This window comes from Chrysemys picta, chromosome 23, assembly GCF_011386835.1.
Source record: "Chrysemys picta bellii isolate R12L10 chromosome 23, ASM1138683v2, whole genome shotgun sequence".
Classification (NCBI taxonomy): Eukaryota; Metazoa; Chordata; order Testudines; family Emydidae; genus Chrysemys; species Chrysemys picta.
In genome coordinates this window covers 381,910-400,352 of record NC_088813.1, presented here as the reverse complement: position 1 = coordinate 400,352, position 18,443 = coordinate 381,910, and the positions used below count along the sequence as shown (strand labels likewise).

Here is an 18,443-nt window from a genome sequence, read left to right as displayed (position 1 = left end):
GTCCATCCCAGGCAAGATGATGGAATATCTGATATGGGACTCAATTAATAAAGAATTACAGTATTTTGCTCCGGCAGCTGAGCTACCATAAAGCATTATGTAAAATAAGTGGAAAACAGACGTGTCATAAATGCACTATGATGTCATAAGTGCGCTGAACTGAGTGTCGTCAGAGCACCTGTTTGTTTTCCTTCGCCCTCCCTAGCCCCCAGCCACAAGGGCACAGAGCAGAATGCACTGGGTACTGCTGATGCAGTGCAACGTCATTCGTAATCAGACTCCCCCTCCCCCAGAGTTCACATCAGGGTAGGTTGTCCGTGGTGCAGTGGGAGGTGTGGTCAGATGTTAGGCTTCAGTGTTCTTTCTGCAGACTCTACTGACTCTGGCCGGACAGCCCAGCAGGCTCCAATCAAACTGCCCAATAAATCCACAGACTTGGTCTGTAGCAAAGGGCGAAGGCACTTGGTCAGATTTCTTGTCAACAGAGAGGAGAGAGCAGCCATTGGACTATATGCAGATTGACAGCTCTGTGCCAGGTGCTTTGGGGAGATCCATGCTGATGGGTGGGTGGCAGACAGGGAGAGATTTTCTGGAACGTGTGGAATTGGCAGAGAAGATGCCCCTGTGTAACACCCCAAATAGTAAAGGAATTAGGGGCATGAAGGTGGGGGATCTTAGCAAGGTGGAAGGGCGGGAAACGAAAGTGCTGAAAGTGAAGAAATGACTGAAATATGTTGCAGTTTTGATTTTATTAGGAATTGCTCCTGGGAATGTTACATATTGGTGGGAATATTCCAGACTGATTTTTTTAGTAGAGTTGGACATTTAAAATAATAAATTAACTCCAATTGATTAAAACAAGTTAACCAGTAACATGGTGCAAAGGTAGGAGCAATGGAGCAGAGGCTGAGCATAGCCCGAGTGCTCAATGCACCTCTGTGTGTGTTGCTGGGTTCCGACACTCATGAAAGTTGGGTGCTAGGAGCTGGTCCCAGAGGGACCATTAGCTCACGCTTTGCTTTTCCTGGGGGTGGAATAGCGGGGGCAAAGCCCTGCTACTTGGGAGGGGGTGGAGTCAATGGAGATTGCACTATCCGTGTTCTCCCCTGGGTGCAGGACGTGGCTCGATGGGGCGGCTAGTCATGACTTTGGCAACAGAATAACAACAAGGAGTCTGGTGGCACCTTAAAGACTAACAGATTTATATGGGCATAAGCTTTTGTGGGTAAAAAACCTCACTTCTTCAGACGCTTCTGCCCAAATAAATCTGTTAGTCTTTAAGGTGCCACCAGACTCCTTGTTGTTTTTGTGGATACAGACTAACACGGCTACCCCCTGATACTTGGCAACAGAATGTTCTCCCGCACAGCTGTTTGCATCTGCACGAGATGCATCATCTCACTTTCCTTGGCCAGGCGCTCCCTTTCCATCTCTTTCTGTTCACTTATGAGACTTTCACATCGCTTCAGGAAACCTCTTCTCCACACTTCTGCCCTACAAGGCCCTCTGCTGGGAGGAAACCACAATTTCAACAGCCACTTCTTTTCTCGTCTTCTTTCCGGGCCAGGCATTCAGTGGTTTATAAGGCCCCTCTATGCATGGACTGTGCATTGCAGGTGCTTGGGGAACTCAAAGATATCAGAAATCATTCTTGTGCCAACACAAATTTCCAAGACAGCCATGTTAACATATTGCTTCTGTTTCACTTTTAAATGCCAGCGTGAGAGTCTAGAACATCTCTGCAGAGAAAGAGCCAGCAAGAATTGTGATGTGAAATGATCTAAAGTCTGTTCTGACTTTAGCCCCAGCCCCCTGACAGGCTGCAGAACAACACCCACGTGTCACTGCGGATTCTCCCAGCCTGCCCCGGAAAGGGAAATGGCGGTAGCAGAGCTCGCTCGGGTAGGGATACTGAGGAAATGCTGGTGGGTTCCTGCAGACAGTGAATACACAAGAAGTGGGGGTGACTAGGGAGTTTGATCTGAGGATGGGAGGGTGCAGGCAGAGCACAGGGAGGGGAAATGGAGTGGGATGAGGTGCGATGAACCTGCTGGGACTTGTTAAATCTGGGGCCTAGATTCTAGGAATAGACCCCTGGGGTTGGTGGAACAGGGAACAAACCAGCCTGGGCTGGGGAAACTTCCCAGACTCCCAGTGCTGGAGGGTGAGCCCACTAACCAGAGGTTCTTATGACATATGAAGGGGGCTCCCACCAGTGAGGCTGAGGGAAGATGCCCCATCCCCTGACATCCAGCTGCTGGCAATGAGGAGGGTGTTGGGCTTCGGGGAGGGGGGCTTTATCTCCAGTTCAGCCTCTGGCATGTAGGTGTGTGATGAAAGGGTGGACCCTGCCCTCTCTGTCTGCTGGGAAGGACGAGGGGCTCTCTCTTATCTCCTCTCCCCCAACGCCTCCAGGATGCACTGAGCTGGTTGTGGGTTCGACTCCACTGACTGTGTCTCCATTTGATTGGCTCCTCTCCCCCATGAGTAGTGGGGCTGTGGCTGTGGCAGCAGGTTCTGAGTGGGGGGCTCTTGCTCTTTCAGGGCCCGGTGACCTTCGAGGAGGTGGCTGTGTATTTCACCAGGGCAGAGTGGGCTCTGCTGGACCCCGCTCAGAGAGCCCTCTACAGAGACGTCATGCAGGAGAACTATGAGAACGTGACCTCGCTGGGTAAGGATTCCTGTCCCCTCGGTGCTTAGGAGGGGAAATGCAGAGTGAAGGTTCATGTCTCTCCCATAATGCAACCTTGACTCTGCTCTGATTCAACAAAACCCCAATACACCAGTGACACACACACTAGAGCCCTGCCCTCCTCACTACAGAACACTCTGGGAACAGGGCACCTGAGCCGTGCAGCACAAAGTCGAACAACTTCTCTTGGCTAAGGTCAAAAGTGGGGTTAGATCCTGCATAGCAAACAGACGTTTGACACCTGGCTGGCACTCAGAGCCTGCGCCACACAAATCATCACAGACTTGCCAAATCTTACCATGCCTTTGCCCTCCCGCTGAGGATTCCTTCTGAGGCATTGCCTTCACTTACTGCTCTGCAAACCCTGGAGACCACTAGCATATACGTCGCCAGACTGCTGACAGTGCTCATACGCAGACGCAGAATACGCAGCTGCGTAGGGTACCACGAAATTTGGAGCACCAAATTTCCCCAAATTTCATGGTGCCCTAGGCAGCTGCATGCTGCATATGCGCAGCACCAGCTCTGGCGGCCAGCCCCATCCCCCGGCTGTGCCCACTGAGAGGGGCTGGACCATCCCTAGGGAGCTGTGGGACCTGGGACAACTTCCTTTGCCCTGCTCCGCCCTGGCCCACCCCCATTCCACCCCTTCCCCACAAGCCTCTTCCCCCAGCGATGGACGCAGCCCGGAGGATTAGCAGAGGGCCTGTGCCGGCAGCAGGGATCAGGCCCGACCCCGCACTCACTGGAAGCGGCAGGAAGTGGAGCAACCCGGTCCCAGCCTGCTCCACTCCACCAGCTCCCAGCTGCGTTGCTCCGCTTCCCGCTGCCAGTGAGTGCGGGGGGCGTCCTTTCCCCAAAGCCTTCACCTAAGCGACGCGGCTGGGGTTGGTTCACTTTGCTTCCTGCTGCTGGTGCCAGGCCCCCTGCTAATCCCCTGGGCCCCATGTGGGGCCCCCCAAAGCGGCCCCCCACAGCTCCTGCCTCTGCGGCCCTGCAGCCCTTGAGTGCAATGCCCTCCCTCCCCCCGCGGAGGGGCCAGATCCCCCCTGGGAGGGGCCAGACCCCCGCCTCGGGAGGGGGCAGCAGGTGCTCTCGCTGCGTAGGGCACCATAATTTATAGGGACAGGTCTGGCAAACTCCTAAGGGGAAATTTGCTGAACGCAAAAAAAAAAAAAGCATAAGACCCACATTGTCAGAAAGCTCTCGGTGGGAGGGCTCACACAGATACATGGGGCATCTCTGGTGCAGTGGCCACAGCGTGTCCTCTTGAGCTACCCAATTCACTTGAGAAGAGATTGCTGGACATGCTCCTTTTTTAAAACAGCCTTAGGGTATGGGTATCCTGCAAGGGAATCCCAGGTTTAGTGGGCCTCGAGGCTGCCAGCCCTGGGTTTCAAAGCCCACACTTGAGCATCTACACTCATTGGTGACCTTAGGCTAAGCATTTTTGAGCCACGCTGAATACCTGGGCTCCAGTGTCCACATGGCAGTTTGCAGGTCTGAGTCCAACCAACCATATCCCAGCCTGCCTGTTCCTCTCCATTTGCCGTGGAGCCTTCTCTCTTTATGCACGTGGTTGTTGGGCTTCTCCAAAATGACAACCAGACAATCATCGTGGAAACGCGTCCTCGTGGCCTGCTGGTGTGTTCACGGGCTGCTGAGGTACAACAGGCAATACGAGCAGAGCTGCCCGCAAGCAGACATAAAACAAAACATTATTGTCTCCGCGATTTAAGAAAACAATACAGCTCGGTGCATGAGCTCAGAGAAAAGGACTTGTGGAAGCTCAAAGAGAAATAGGATCTTTTGTAAAACTGAACTTCTGTCTAGTGTGAGAGCGACGCTTCCGGTCCCAGGGGCTCCATGGACACAACTGGGTAATTGCAGTGGAAAAGGGGCACCGAGCATGGTAACTTGAAAAAATCACAATTTTGCTCAAAATGACAGAACATTTTGAGCTCTGGGGGAAGGGAGCCCATGTAGGAGCCTTGACCTACTCCCTAGGCCTTCTCTGTCATTTCAAGCATTCCACATTTTGTAGGACACAACAATTCTTGTTCTTCCGGAATGGCAAAGAGAGGCTTTATGGCTTTTGGTGGCAAGCCAGCTGTGTATGTCACACAAGTATTCAAATGTGTGGTGACTGAGCAGCACATCCATAAGGAAAATGGGCCGATCCACTGCTGGGGACACCCTGGAAATTATACCCTTCCCGGAAATGTGACTCTCTATTTTCAGTTCCTGATAGGGGAAGAGTTTTCAGCACCTGGGATTAGGGCAGAATTCATGTGGGAATCAGTGTTCACATCTGCATGCCTCACAGCCTCCCCATGGCATCGAATACAGGCGTGTATGACTAAATGCAAACACATAAGCCACTAGGAACTCACAAGGAACACCCAGCCCCTTGGCCATATTTCAGACAAATTATTTTGTCACCAGCGGACTCCATTTAGCTAGAATGGGCTACGTTTGTAAAGGGGCTACTTTCCAGCTCCTACCCCATACAGTTCCCTGTTTACAGGTGGCTCGCTACACAGCTGGGCTGGGGTGGAGCAGTGTCCTGACAGAGAAGGCGATATCAGGGTCTTGTTTGTAACACCCAGGGGTGGCTCTATGTTTTTAGCTGCCCCAAGCACAGCAGCCAGGCGGCTTTCAGCGGCACGCCTGCGGGTAGTCCGCTGGTCATGCAGATTCGGCGGCATGCCTGCAGGAGGTCTGCCGGTGCCGCGCCTTCGGCATACCCGCCGCCGAATTGCCGCCAAAACCGCAGCACCGTCGGACCTCCCGTAGACATGCCGCCGAAGGCAGCCTGACTGCCGCCCTCACGGTGACCGGCAGGCCCCCCCGCGGCTTGCCACCCCAGGCACGCGCTTGGTGCGCTGGTGCCTGGAGCCGCCCCTGGTAACACTCCAGAACGTCATAGCAAGAAGATGAGTTCATAGTAAAGCTTCATTTTTAACTGCTTGTTTCACTGTTTATACTTCCCGGTCTCTAGTGTGAATTGCACGTGGGGGTGGGTTGCTAAGCTGTTCTGGTGGTGGTGGAAGTAAAGGGAGGGTGGTGCTCCAGGAAATGGGGGTGCTAGCAATGGGGGGTGGGGGACACTTTTAGTCAGGGGCTCCTGGGAGGCGGGAGCACGGAACGCTTGGAATTGTGGGGTGGAAGATGGTTGGGGATCATGACATTTGGGACACCTGGTAGCAAGCAGGGCTGCAAGACTTGGGAAAGGAGGAGCCAATAGGAGCGAGTGTTTCTGGGGCCCCAGGACAAGGAGAGGGCTGAGAGCAGTGGGAGAAAGAGGAGTGGCTGTATTAGTGAGTGACAAGGCTAGCTCAACCTCTGTCCCCTTCCTGGTCTCTTTGAGCCCCCCGCCCCGCTGGCTATCAGGCCTAGTGCCTGTCCCTGTCCTGGAGTGGGATTCCGCAATTCTCCTCTTCCTCAACCAGAGGAACTAGAGTCAGTTGCTCCTGAATTACAGCATCTCATTCCCCAGCCTTCTCCACCCCCTGGGGATTTTCATGGACCCTCCCATTACACCTGACTCACTAGATTCCCTAATGCCACAACATGGGCTTTCCTAACACCTAATACACCTGGGTACCATGCTCCCTCCTATTGCTTCATCCCCTAACCCCCGCCAGCCCATGCTCACTGTTCCCAGCTTCCCTGGGACGCTGTGTTTTTCTCTTGACCTCCCTGTCTCAGAAAGAAGCAGGTGGTTTCCCTGGAATTACATTCTGTGTGTTTTAGGGCCCCATTTGGGGATGATTGTAGGGCTGTATGTTTTCCCAGCAGAGAGGGGGTTAGTTAAATCCCTCCTCAAGCGGAATGTCCTACACATCTGAGCATCTGTGGCACTAGCCTCAGCCTATTGCTACTTTAAAATGGGCTGGGGCTAAAACAATAATGTTCTGGTGAGAAATCTCCCATGAACCCACCTGATTTCCTTTCCCCGTACAGAGTTTCCAGTTTTCACACCTGCTGTGATCTCTCCCCTGGAACAAGACAAAGAGCCGAGGGTCCCAGATCTCCACGATTCAGAGGAATGAGAGATCCTGAGAGGTGCCTGCATAGGTGAGGAATCATGAAATCAATTCAAAACCTGTTACTTCTGGCAGCAGGCAGTGCACCACCCCTACGCCGAACCCTCCCGCCGTGGTAATAGGTAACCGTTATGCTCTTCTTGGTACAGGAGAGAAGGAATCACCCCCTACAGCAGAGGAGGAGAAGCCTCGTACCCCTAAGGCTGGGAAGTCTGCTGCCACCACTGTGAATAGGAAACGTACGGTAGTGGTGGTCGGAGACTCTCTGCTGAGGGGGACGGAGGCGCCCATCTGTCACCCAGACATTTCATCTTGAGAGGTATGCTGCCTGCCGGGGGCCCGTATCCGAGACGTTACAGAGGCATTGTCGAGGATTATCCAGCCCTCTGACTACTACCCCATGCTACTCATCCATGTGGGCACAAATGATACTGCGAGGTGTGACACTGAGCGGATCAAGAGTGACTACAGAGCTCTGGGAGTACGGGTGAAGGAGTTTGGAGTGCAGGTGGTATTCTCTTAGATTCTTCCTGTCACAGATAGGGGCCCGGGCAGAGACAGGTGCATCGTGGAGGTGAATGCCTGGCTGCGAAGACAGTGTCGCCAGGAAGGCTTTGGCTTCCTCGACCATGGGATGCTATTACAGGAAGGACTGCTAGGCAGAGATGGCGTTCACCTTTCGAGGAGGGGAAAGACCCTATTTGGACACAGACTGGCTAACCTAGTGAGGAGGGCTTTAAACTAGGTTCGACGGGGACAGGTGAGCAAAGTACACAGGTAAGTGGGGAACATGGAGACCTGGGAGATGGGTCGGAAATAGGAGGGAGTGTGGGCTATAATGGCAGAGAGAAAGGAGGGTCAGGGCAAAACTGGGAGGCAAGATCAAATCAGTATCTTAGATGCCTATATACAAATGCGAGGACTATGGGTAATAAGTAGGAAGAACTGGAAGTGCTAATAAATAAATACAACTATGACATTGTTGGCATCACCGAAACTTGGTGGGATAATACACATGATTGGAATGTTGGTGTGGATGGATACAGCTTGCTCAGGAAGGATAGACAGGGGAAAAAGGGAGGAGGTGTTGCCTTATATATTAAAAATGTACACACTTGGACTGAGGTGGAGATGGACATAGGAGATGGAAGTGTTGAGAGTCTCTGGGTTAGGCTAAAAGGGGTAAAAAACAAGGGTGATGTCATGCTAGGAGTCTACTACAGGCCACCTAACCAGGTGGAAGAGGTGGATGAGGCTTTTTTAAACAACTAAGAAAATTATCCAAAACCCAAGATTTGGTGGTGATGGGGGACTTCAACTATCGAGATATATGTTGGGAAAATAACACAGCGGGGCACAGACTATCCAATAAGTTCTTGGACTGCATTGCAGACAACTTTTTATTTCAAAAGGCTGAAAAAGCTACAAGGGGGGAAGCTGTTCTAGATTTGATTTTAACAAATAGGGCGGAACTCGAGAATTTGAAAGTAGAAGGCAGTTTGGGTGAAAGTGATCATGAAATCATAGAGTTCACAATTCTAAGGAAGGGTAGAAGGGAGTACAGCAAAATAGAGACAATGGATTTCAGGAAGGCGGATTTTGGTAAGCTCAGAGAGCTGATAGGTAAGGTCCCATGGGAATCAAGACTGAGGGGAAAAGCAACTGAGGAGAGTTGGCAGTTTTTCAAAGGGACACTATTAAGGGCCCAAAAGCAAGCTATTCCGCTGGGTAGGAAAGATGGGAAATGTGGCAAAAACCTCCTTGGCTTAACCACAAGATCTTGCATGATCTAAAAAATAAAAAGGAATCTTTTAAGAAATGGAAACTAGGACAGATTACAAAGGATGAATATAGGCAAACAACGCAGGAATGCAGGGGCAAGATTAGAAAGGCAAAGGCACAAAATGAGCTCAAACTAGCTACAGGAATAAAGGAAAACAAGAAGTCTTTTTATCAATACATTAGAAGCAAGAGAAAGACCAAGAACAGAGTAGGTCCAACTGCTCAGTGAGGAGGGAGAAACAGTAACAGGAAACTTGGAAATGGCAGAGATGCTTAATGACTTCTTTGTTTCGGTCTTTACCAAGAAGTCTGAGGGAATGCCTAATATAGTGAATGCTAATGGGAAGGGGGTAGGTTTAGAAGATAAAAAAAGACCAAGTTAAAAATCACTTAGAAAAGTTAGATGCCTGCAAGTCACCAGGGCCTGATGAAATGCATCCTAGAATACTCAAGGAGCTAATAGAGGAGGTATCTTTGGAAAATCATGGGAGACAGAAGAGATTCCAGAAGACTGGAAAAGTGCAAATATAGTGCCCATCTATAAAAAGGGAAATAAAAACAACCCAGGAAACTACAGACCAGTTAGTTTAACTTCTGTGCCAGGAAAGATAATGGAGCAAGTAATTCAGGGTATGTCTACACTACAAGAGTAGTTCGATTTTACTTAAATCGAATTCTCGGAATCGATATTGCAAAGTCGAATGTGTGTGTCCACACTAAGGACAGTAATTCGACTTTGTGAGTCCACACTAACGGGGAAAGCATCGATATTGGAAGCGGTGCACTGTGGGCAGCTATCCCACAGTTCCCGCAGTCCCCGCTGCCCATTGGAATTCTGGGTGGAGCCGCCAATGCCTTCTGGGTAAAAAAAATGTGTCGAGGGTGCTTTTGGGTAACTGTCGTCATCCGTCCATCACTCCCGCCCTCCCTCCCTGAAAGCGCCGGCGGGAAATCAGTTCGCGCACTTTTCTAGTCAGTGACAGCGCGGACGCCACAGCACTGCAAGCATGGAGCCCGCTGCGACCATCGCTGCAGTTGTGGCCGTTCTCAACGCCTCGCAGCTTATCATCCACCTTTCCCTGAGGCAGATGCAGATAAGTCAGGCGAGGAGGCTACGGCACCGCGGTGAGGGCCTGAAGTCTGAGAGTAGCACAGACCTCTCAGAAAGCACGGGACCCAGTGCCGAGGACATCACGGTGGCAATGGGTCATGTTGATGCCGTGGAACGGCGATTCTGGGCCCGGGAAACAAGCACTGAGTGGTGGGACCGCATAGTGCTGCAGGTCTGGGATGAATCCCAGTGGCTGCGAAACTTTCGCATGTGGAAGGGAACTTTCCTTGAACTTTGTGAGTTGCTGTCCCCTGCCCTGAAGCGCAATGACACCCGGATGCGAGCAGCCCTGACTGTCCAGAAGCGAGTGGCCATAGCCCTCTGGAAGCTTGCAACGCCAGACAGCTACTGGTCAGTCGCGAACCACTTTGGCGTGGGCAAATCTACCATGGGGGTTGTTGTGATGCAAGTAGCCAAGGCAATCGTTGATGTACTGCTGTCAAAGGTAGTGACCCTGGGAAACGTGGAGGCGATCATAGATGGCTTCGCAGCGATGGGATTCCCAAACTGCGGTGGGGCCATAGATGGAACTCACATCCCTATCCTGGCACCGGACCACCAGGCCAGCCAGTACATTAACAGAAAGGGCTACTTTTCCATGGTGCTGCAAGCACTGGTGGACCATAGGGGACGTTTTACGAACATCTACGTCGGATGGCCGGGCAAGGTTCATGACGCTCGTGTTTTCAGGAACTCTGGTCTGTTTAGACGGCTGCAGCAAGGTATTTACTTCCCGGACCACAAAATAACTGTTGGGGATGTGGAGATGCCTATAGTCATCCTCAGGGACCCAGCCTACCCGCTAATGCCCTGGCTCATGAAGCCCTATACTGGCGCCCTGGACACTGAAAAAGAACTCTTCAACTACCGGCTGAGCAAGTGCAGAATGGTGGTGGAGTGTGCTTTTGGCCGTCTCAAGGGGAGATGGAGAAGCTTACTGACTCGCTGTGATCTCAGCGAAACCAATATCCCCATTGTTATAGCAGCTTGCTGTGTGCTCCACAATCTCTGTGAGAGCAAGGGGGAGACCTTTATGGCGGGGTGGGAGGTTGAGGCAAATAGCCTGGCTTCTGATTACGCCCAGCCAGACAGCCGGGCAATTAGAAGAGACCAGCGGGACGCACTGTGCATCCGGGAGGCTTTGAAAGCTAGGTTCCTGACTGAGCAGGGTAACCTGTGACTTTTAAGTTAGTGTACAGAGAAGCTGAACCTGCCCCCGTTTCTTTACCCAGTTAATGTTGACTATCCTCTCCAGTTACATACCCCCTTCACCCCCTTCCAACACACGTTTAGAAATAAAATCACTTCTACTTTGTTAATGAACACCGTTTTCTTTATTACTGTTTTCGCGGGAATGTTTTAAACCTGGGACGCAGACTGTGGTGGGGAGCGGGTGTAGTGTAGTCACGCAAATGACGCTTCTAAACTCCATGATTGACAGGCTCCGCTGTGGGGGACTGGTTGTTTCAACGGAGCCTGTCACCCCTCCTGATCGGGACTGTGTGTATGGGGGGGGCTATGTGACTTTGTGGCAGGGGGAGGACGGTTACAGATCCCCTGCTGCGTGGCTCTGTGATCCAGGATAAGGACCGCCGCATAAGATCTGTAACTGCCCTCCCCCGCCACAAAGTCACAGAGCAACCCACCCCCCACCACAGAACATGAAAACCACCTCCCAGATTGACCAGGGTAACTAGTGACTGCACTGTGTATGAGCCCTGCTGCTGGACCTGCCCTCCGCCTATGTACCCTGCCAAAGGTGACTGTCCTGTCCAATTACCAACCCCCTTCCCCCGCTCCTCCAAAAGAACATGATGGAAACAGTAATTAACAGAAACGTATTTTTTATTAGCAACTACACATGCAACTGGGAGGTGAAACTTGGACGGGGGCTTGTGTGAGGCGGGAAGGAAAGAACTTGTCAAATTTTGGGGAATGAGAGCCTTCTACTACTAGAGCTGTCTGCAGGGGTGGAGTGAGAGTTTGCACGGACTCTGCCGCCCCTCCTTCTTTGCACTTTGGGTGAGGGGGGTATGGGACTTGGTGGCGGGGTAGGGCGGTTACAGATAGACTGCAGCGGGGCTCTGTCCTCCTGCCTCTGTTCCTGCAGAACATCGACAAGGCGCCGGAGCGTGTCCGTTTGCTCCCTCATTAGTCCAAGCAGCGTTTGAGTCGCCTGCTGGTCTTCCTGCCGCCACCTCTCCTCCCATTCCATGTGTGCTTGGTGCATTTGGGACAAGTTCTCCCGCCACTGGGTCTGCTGTGCTGCCTGGGCTCGGGAGCAGCCCATAAGCTCCGAGAACATGTCCTCCCGTGTCCTCTTCTTCCTACGCCTAATCTGCGCTAGCCTCTGGGAGTGTGATGCCAGGCTAGGTTGTGAGACAGTCACAGATGTGGCTGTGGGAATGGGAAAAAGGGAGTGAATTCCTCAGAAAGATAAATGTAGTTGTGAACAAAGAACATAGTCTTTCTCTGTGAACAAGACCATGCACAGCACCTATCACATGCGCACTCAGGACAAGGTCGAATTCTCGGCCTTCGCATTCAGTGCCTGGGGTCTTGCACAGCAGATCTGAGAAGCGGGGCAGGACACCGGAATTTGTGTAGCAGGCAGACATGGTAAGCCATAGACTTGTGGCAGCTTAAAACTTTAATATTAGCACTGGCCTCCTTTCACATTGAAAGCAATGTCAGTCCCTGCTGCCAGCAATCCGGCAAGCAGGAACTCTGCCCCCTGTCCCACCCCCTCGCGGCTGTCCCCGGGAACGATCCCTGTAGGCTGCCCCTCTCCCGCCTCCACCGCGTGGCTGCAAACCAGCGGTTACAGTTCTGTAAAGGAACGGGCAAGCAGTCCCAACACTAATATTCCCCTACCTAATTCAAAGCAGGTCACCATGAGCGACATCACCCTGATGAGGATCTCAGATAGCGATAAAGAAAGAATGCTTCGAGAAAGCCTCCAAAGACCAGGGCCGTATGCCGCCCTGCTGTGCAGGGCAATGATCCCTGAGTACTTGATTGTCTTGTGGCGCGGCAACGTGTCATACTACGGAGGACCCAATAAGGCCGCTCTCCCCAGGAACCTGATGCAACGGCTTTCCAATTACCTCCAGGAGAGCTTCCTCGAGATGTCCCAGGAGGATTTCTGCTCTATCCCCGGACATATAGACCGCATTTTACTGTAGCTGCACTGGCAGGGACTAAACAGTAGAGCGGCTTGGGCAGAACAATCATGCTAAACCGGACATTGTTAGATTTTTTTTCAATAGTTGCACTGCCCAGGACTGAAACGTTAAGCACCTAGGGCAAACTAATCATGAGAAACCCATTGTTGTTATTCTTAATATTCCTGTTCTGTTAAAAATAAATGTTTAGATGTTTAAAACACTTACTGGCTGATCCTTCCCCAGATTCTGTGTCCGGGATAATGGATGGGGACGGTTGGTAGGGGATCTCTGTAAGGGTGATGAAGAGATCCTGGCTGTCGGGGAAATCAGCGTTGTAAGCGCTGTCGACTGCCTCGTCCTCCTCATCTCCTTCCTCATCTTCCCCGTCCGCTAACATGTCCGAGGAACCGGCCGTGGACAATATCCCATCCTCAGAGTCCACGGTCAGTGGTGGGGTAGTGGTGGCAGCCGCACCTAGGATGGAATGCAGTGCCTCGTAGAAACGGGATGTCTGGGGATGGGATCCGGAGCATCCGTTTGCCTCTTTGGTCTTCTGGTAGCCTTGTCTCAGCTCCTTGATTTTCACGCGGCACTGCGTTGCATGCCGGCTGTATCCTCTCTCTGACATGTCTTTAGAGATCTTCTCGTAGATCTTTGCATTCCGTTTCTTGGAGCGCAGCTCGGAAAGCACGGACTCATCGCCCCACACAGCGATCAGATCCAAGACTTCCCGATCAGTCCATGCTGGGGCCCTCTTTCTATTCTGAGATTGCACAGCCATCACTGCATCGTTGCCAGTGCTGCTGAGCTCGCCACGATGTCCAGACGGGAAATGAGATTCAAACTGGCCAGACAGGAAAAGGAATTCAAATTTTCCCGGGGCTTTTCCTGAGTGGCTGGTCAGAGCATCCAAGCTTGGACTGCTGTCCAGAGCATCAACAGAGTGGTGCACTCTGGGATAGCTCCCAGAGCTATTAGCGTCGATTTCCATCCACACCTAGCCTAATTCGACATGGCCATGTCGAATTTAGCGCTACTCCCCTCGTCGGGGAGGAGTACAGAAGTCGAATTTAAGAGACCTCTATGTCGAACTAAATAGCTTCGCGGTGTGGACGGGTGCAGGGTTAATTCGATGTAACGGCGCTAACTTCGACATAAACGCCTAGTGTAGACCAGGCCTAAGGAAATCATCTGCAAACATTTGGAAGGTGGTAAGGTGATAGGGAATCGCCAGCATGGATTTGTAAAGAACAAATCATGTCAAACCAATCTGATAGCTTTCTTTGATAGGATAACGAGTCTTGTGGATAAGGGAGAAGCGGTGGATGTGGTATACCTAGACTTTAGTAAGGCATTTGATACAGTCTTGCATGATATTCTTATCGATAAACTTGGCAAATACAACTTAGATGGGGCATAAGGTGGGTGCATAACTGGCTGGATTATCGTATTCAGAGAGTAGTTATTAATGATTCCCAATCCTGCTGGAAAGGTATAACAAGTGGGGTTCCGCAGGAGTCTGTTTTGGGACCGGCTCTGTTCAATATCTTCATCAACGACTTAGATATTGGCATAGAAAGTACGCTTATTAAGTTTGCAGATGATACCAAACTGGGAGGGATTGCAACTGCTTTGGAGGACAGGGTCATAATTCAAAATGATCTGGACAAATTGGAGAAATGGTCTGAGTTAAACAGGATGAAATTTAATAAAGACAAATGCAAAGTGCTCCACTTAGGAAGGAACAATCAGTTTCACACATACAGAATGGGAAGAGACTGTCTAGGAAGGAGTACAGCAGAAAGGGATCTAGGGATTATAGTGGACCACAAGCTAAATATGAGTCAACAGTGTGATGCTGTTGCAAAAAAAGCAAACATGATTCTGGGATGCATTAACAGGTGTGTTGTGAGCAAGACAAGAGAAGCCATTCTTCCGCTGTACTCTGCGCTGGTTAGGCCTCAACTGAAGTATTGTGTCCAGTTCTGGGCACCGCATTTCAAGAAAGATGTGGAGAAATTGGAGAGGGTCCAGAGAAGAGCAACAAGAATGATTAAAGGTCTTGAGAACATGACCTATGAAGGAAGGCTGAAAGAATTGGGTTTGTTTAGTTTGGAAAAGAGAAGACTGAGAGGGGACATGATAGCAGTTTTCAGGTATCTAAAAGGGTGTCATAAGGAGGAGGGAGAAAACTTGTTCACCTTAGCCTCTAAGGATAGAACAAGAAGCAATGGACTTAAATTGCAGCAAGGGAGGTTTAGGTTGGACATTAGGAAAAAGTTCCTAACTGTCAGGGTGGTTAAACACTGGAATAAATTGCCTATGGAGGTTGTGGAATCTCCATCTCTGGAGATATTTAAGAGTAGGTTAGATAAATGTCTGTCAGGGATGGTCTAGACAGTATTTGGTCCTGCCATGAGGGCGGGGGACTGGACTTGATGACCTCTCGAGGTCCCTTCCAGTCCTAGAATCTATGAATCTATGAGAGTCTGAAAGGAACTGCTGGGATACTCGACAAAGACGTTGTGGGTTCGCCACGTTGAGGATTGTCCCCAGAGGGTTCGTAGCCTCAGCGCAGATGTCGCTCATGACGGCCTACCCATCCTGAGTGACACCTGGCAGTCGCTCCCTCCTTGTCCTTCCTTCCCCCTGAGCATTTGGATGGGATCATAGAATAATAGTCTGCAGAAGAGAAGAATGAGGGGGGGATTTGATAGCAGCCTTCAACTCCCTGAAAGGGGGTTCCAAAGAGGATGGATCTAGACTGTTCTCAGTGGTAGCAGATGACAGAACAAGGAGTAATGGTCTCAAGTTGCAGTGGGGGAGGTTTAGGTTGGACATTAGAAAAAAACTTTTTCACTAGGAGGGTGGTGAAGCACTGGAATGGGTTACCTAGGGAGGTGGTGGAATCTCCATCCTTAGAGGTTTTTAAGGCCCGTCTAGACAAAGCCCTGGCTGGGATGATTTAGCTGGGTATTGGTCCTGCTTTGAGCAAGGGGTTGGACTAGATACCTCCTGAAGTCCCTTCCAACCCCGATATTCTATGATTCTGTGATTCTACCTAGGACGGGGCCAAATCAGATAATCAAACATTCCGATAACCGGGAGAACGGGAAAGTGCGAGGGTGCACCGCCATCTAGTGGCCACAGGAGAAATTGCTGGCTTCTGGACCTGTGTGCACTGGTGGTTCGGTTAACATAGCAAGCTGCAATCCATCGGTGATCTTCCAGAAAACACCATCCTGGCCATTATGGATGTTGCGTTGTATGTAAGAGAGGAGTATGACTGCTCAGAGCTCCGGTATGAAACTGCAGAAAAACCTGAGAGTCTCTGGATAAAGTTGAGAAGTGTGAGCAACAAGGGTGATGTCGTGGTTGGAGTCTGCTATAGACCACCAGACCAGGGGGATGAGGTGGACGAGGCTTTCTTCTGGCAACTAGCAGAAGTTGCTAGATCGCAGGCCCTGGTTCTCATGGGAGACTTTAATCACCCTGATATCTGCTGGGAGAGCAATACAGCGGTGCACAGGCAATCCAGGAAATTCTTGGATAGTGTAGGGGACAATTTCCTGGTGCAAGTGCTGGAGGAACCAACTAGGGGCAAAGCTTTTCTTGACCTGCTACTCACAAACAGAGAAGAACTAGTAGGGGAAGCAAAAGTGGATGGGAACCTGGGAGGCAGTGACCATGAGATGGTCGAGTTCAGGATCCTGACACAAGGAAGAAAGGAGAGCAGCAGAATACGGACCCTGGACTTCAGAAGAGCAGACTTTGACTCCCTCAGGGAACAGATGGGCAGGATCCCCTGGGAGAATAACATGAAGGGCAAAGGGGTCCAGGAGAGCTGGCTGTATTTTAAAGAATCCTTATTGAGGTTGCAGGAACAAACCATCCTGATGTGTAGAAAGAATAGTAAATATGGCAGGCGACCAGCTTGGCTAAACAGTGAAATCCTTGCTGATCTTAAACGCAAAAAAGAAGCTTACAAGAAGTGGAAGATTGGACAAATGACCAGGGAGGAGTATAAAAATATTGCTCAGGCGTGCAGGAGTGAAATCAGGAAGGCCAAATCACACTTGGAGTTGCAGTTAGCAAGAGATGTTAAGAGTAACAAGAAGGGTTTCTTCAGGTATGTTAGCAACAAGAAGAAAATCAAGGAAAGTGTGGGCCCCTTACTGAATGAGGGAGGCAACCTAGTGACCGAGGATGTGGAAAAAGCTAATGTACTCAATGATTTTTTTGCCTCTGTCTTCACGAACAAGGTCAGCTCCCAGACTGCTGCACTGGGCAGTACAGCATGGGGAGAAGGTGACCAACCCTCTGTGGAGAAAGAAGTGGTTCGGGACTATTTAGAAAAACTGGACGTGCACAAGTCCATGGGGCCGGATGCGCTGCATCCGAGGGTGCTAAAGGAGTTGGCGGGTGAGATTGCAGAGCCATTAGCCATTATTTTTGAAAACTCATGGCGATCGGGGGAGGTTCCAGATGACTGGAAAAAGGCTAATGTAGTGCCCATCTTTAAAAAAGGGAAGAAGGAGGATCCGGGGAACTACAGGCCAGTCAGCCTCACCTCAGTCCCTGGAAAAATCATGGAGCAGGTCCTCAAGGAATCAATTATGAAACATTTAGAGGAGAGGAAAGTGATCAGGAACAGTCAGCATGGATTCACGAAGGGGAAGTCGTGCCTGACTAACCTAATTGCCTTCTATGATGAGATAACTGGCTCTGTGGATGAGGGGAAAGCAGTGGATGTGTTATTCCTTGACTTTAGCAAAGCTTTTGATACAGTCTCCCACAGTATTCTTGCCGCCAAGTTAAAGAAGTATGGGCTGGATGAATGGACTGTAAGGTGGATAGAAAGCTGGCTAGATCGTCGGGCTCAACGGGTAGTGATCAATGGCTCCATGTCTAGTTGGCAGCCGGTTTCAAGCGGAGTGCCCCAAGGGTCGGTCCTGGGGCCGGTTTTGTTTAATATCTTTACTAATGACCTGGAGGATGGTGTGGACTGCACTCTCAGCAAGTTTGCAGATGACACTAAACTAGGAGGCGTGGTAGATACACTAGAGGGTAGGGATCGGATACAGAGGGACCTAGACAAATTAGAAGATTGGGCCGAAAAAAACCTGATGAGGTTCAACAAGGACAAGTGCAGAGTCCTGCACTTAGGACGGAAGAATCCCATGCACTGCTACAGACTAGGGACCGAATGGCTAGGTAGCAGTTGTGCAGAAAAGGACCTAGGGGTCACAGTGGACGAGAAGCTGGATATGAGTCAACAGTGTGCTCTTGTTGCCAAGAAGGCTAACGGCATTTTGGGCTGTATAAGTAGGGGCATTGCCAGCAGATCGAGGGACGTGATCGTTCCCCTTTATTCGACATTGGTGAGGCCTCATCTGGAATACTGTGTCCAGTTTTGGGCCCCACACTACAAGAAGGATGTGGAAAAATTGGAAAGAGTCCAGCGGAGGGCAACAAAAATGATTAGGGGTCTGGAGCACATGACTTATGAGGAGAGGCTGAGGGAACTGGGATTGTTTAGTCTCCAGAAGAGAAGAATGAGGGGGGATTTGATAGCAGCCTTCAACTACCTGAAGGGGGGTTCCAAAGAGGATGGAGCTCGGCTGTTCTCAGTGGTGGCAGAT

The 18,443-nt window shown here is 50.7% G+C and overlaps 1 protein-coding gene across 2 annotated transcripts; it reads left to right on the top strand.

Moving 5' to 3' along the window:
* On the top strand, positions 1-17,086 carry LOC112061039 (uncharacterized). Of its 2 annotated transcripts, XM_065576787.1 has the most exons (5): positions 1-536; positions 1,720-1,902; positions 2,545-2,671; positions 6,659-6,772; positions 6,891-17,086. In XM_065576787.1, the coding sequence occupies exon 5, from the start codon at positions 9,531-9,533 to the stop codon at positions 10,812-10,814; it is 1,284 nt and encodes a 427-aa protein (XP_065432859.1). In that variant the 5' UTR covers positions 1-536; positions 1,720-1,902; positions 2,545-2,671; positions 6,659-6,772; positions 6,891-9,530; the 3' UTR covers positions 10,815-17,086. The 2 variants fall into 2 exon arrangements, with proteins under 2 accessions (XP_065432859.1, XP_065432860.1); XM_065576788.1 differs by lacking the exon at positions 1,720-1,902.
* Positions 17,087-18,443: the final 1,357 nt, after the last annotated feature.

Coding starts and splice junctions, on each gene's coding strand:
- LOC112061039 (XM_065576788.1), top strand. CDS start 9,531: ATGGAGCCCGCTGCGACCATCGCTGCAGTTGTGGCCGTTCTCAACGCC.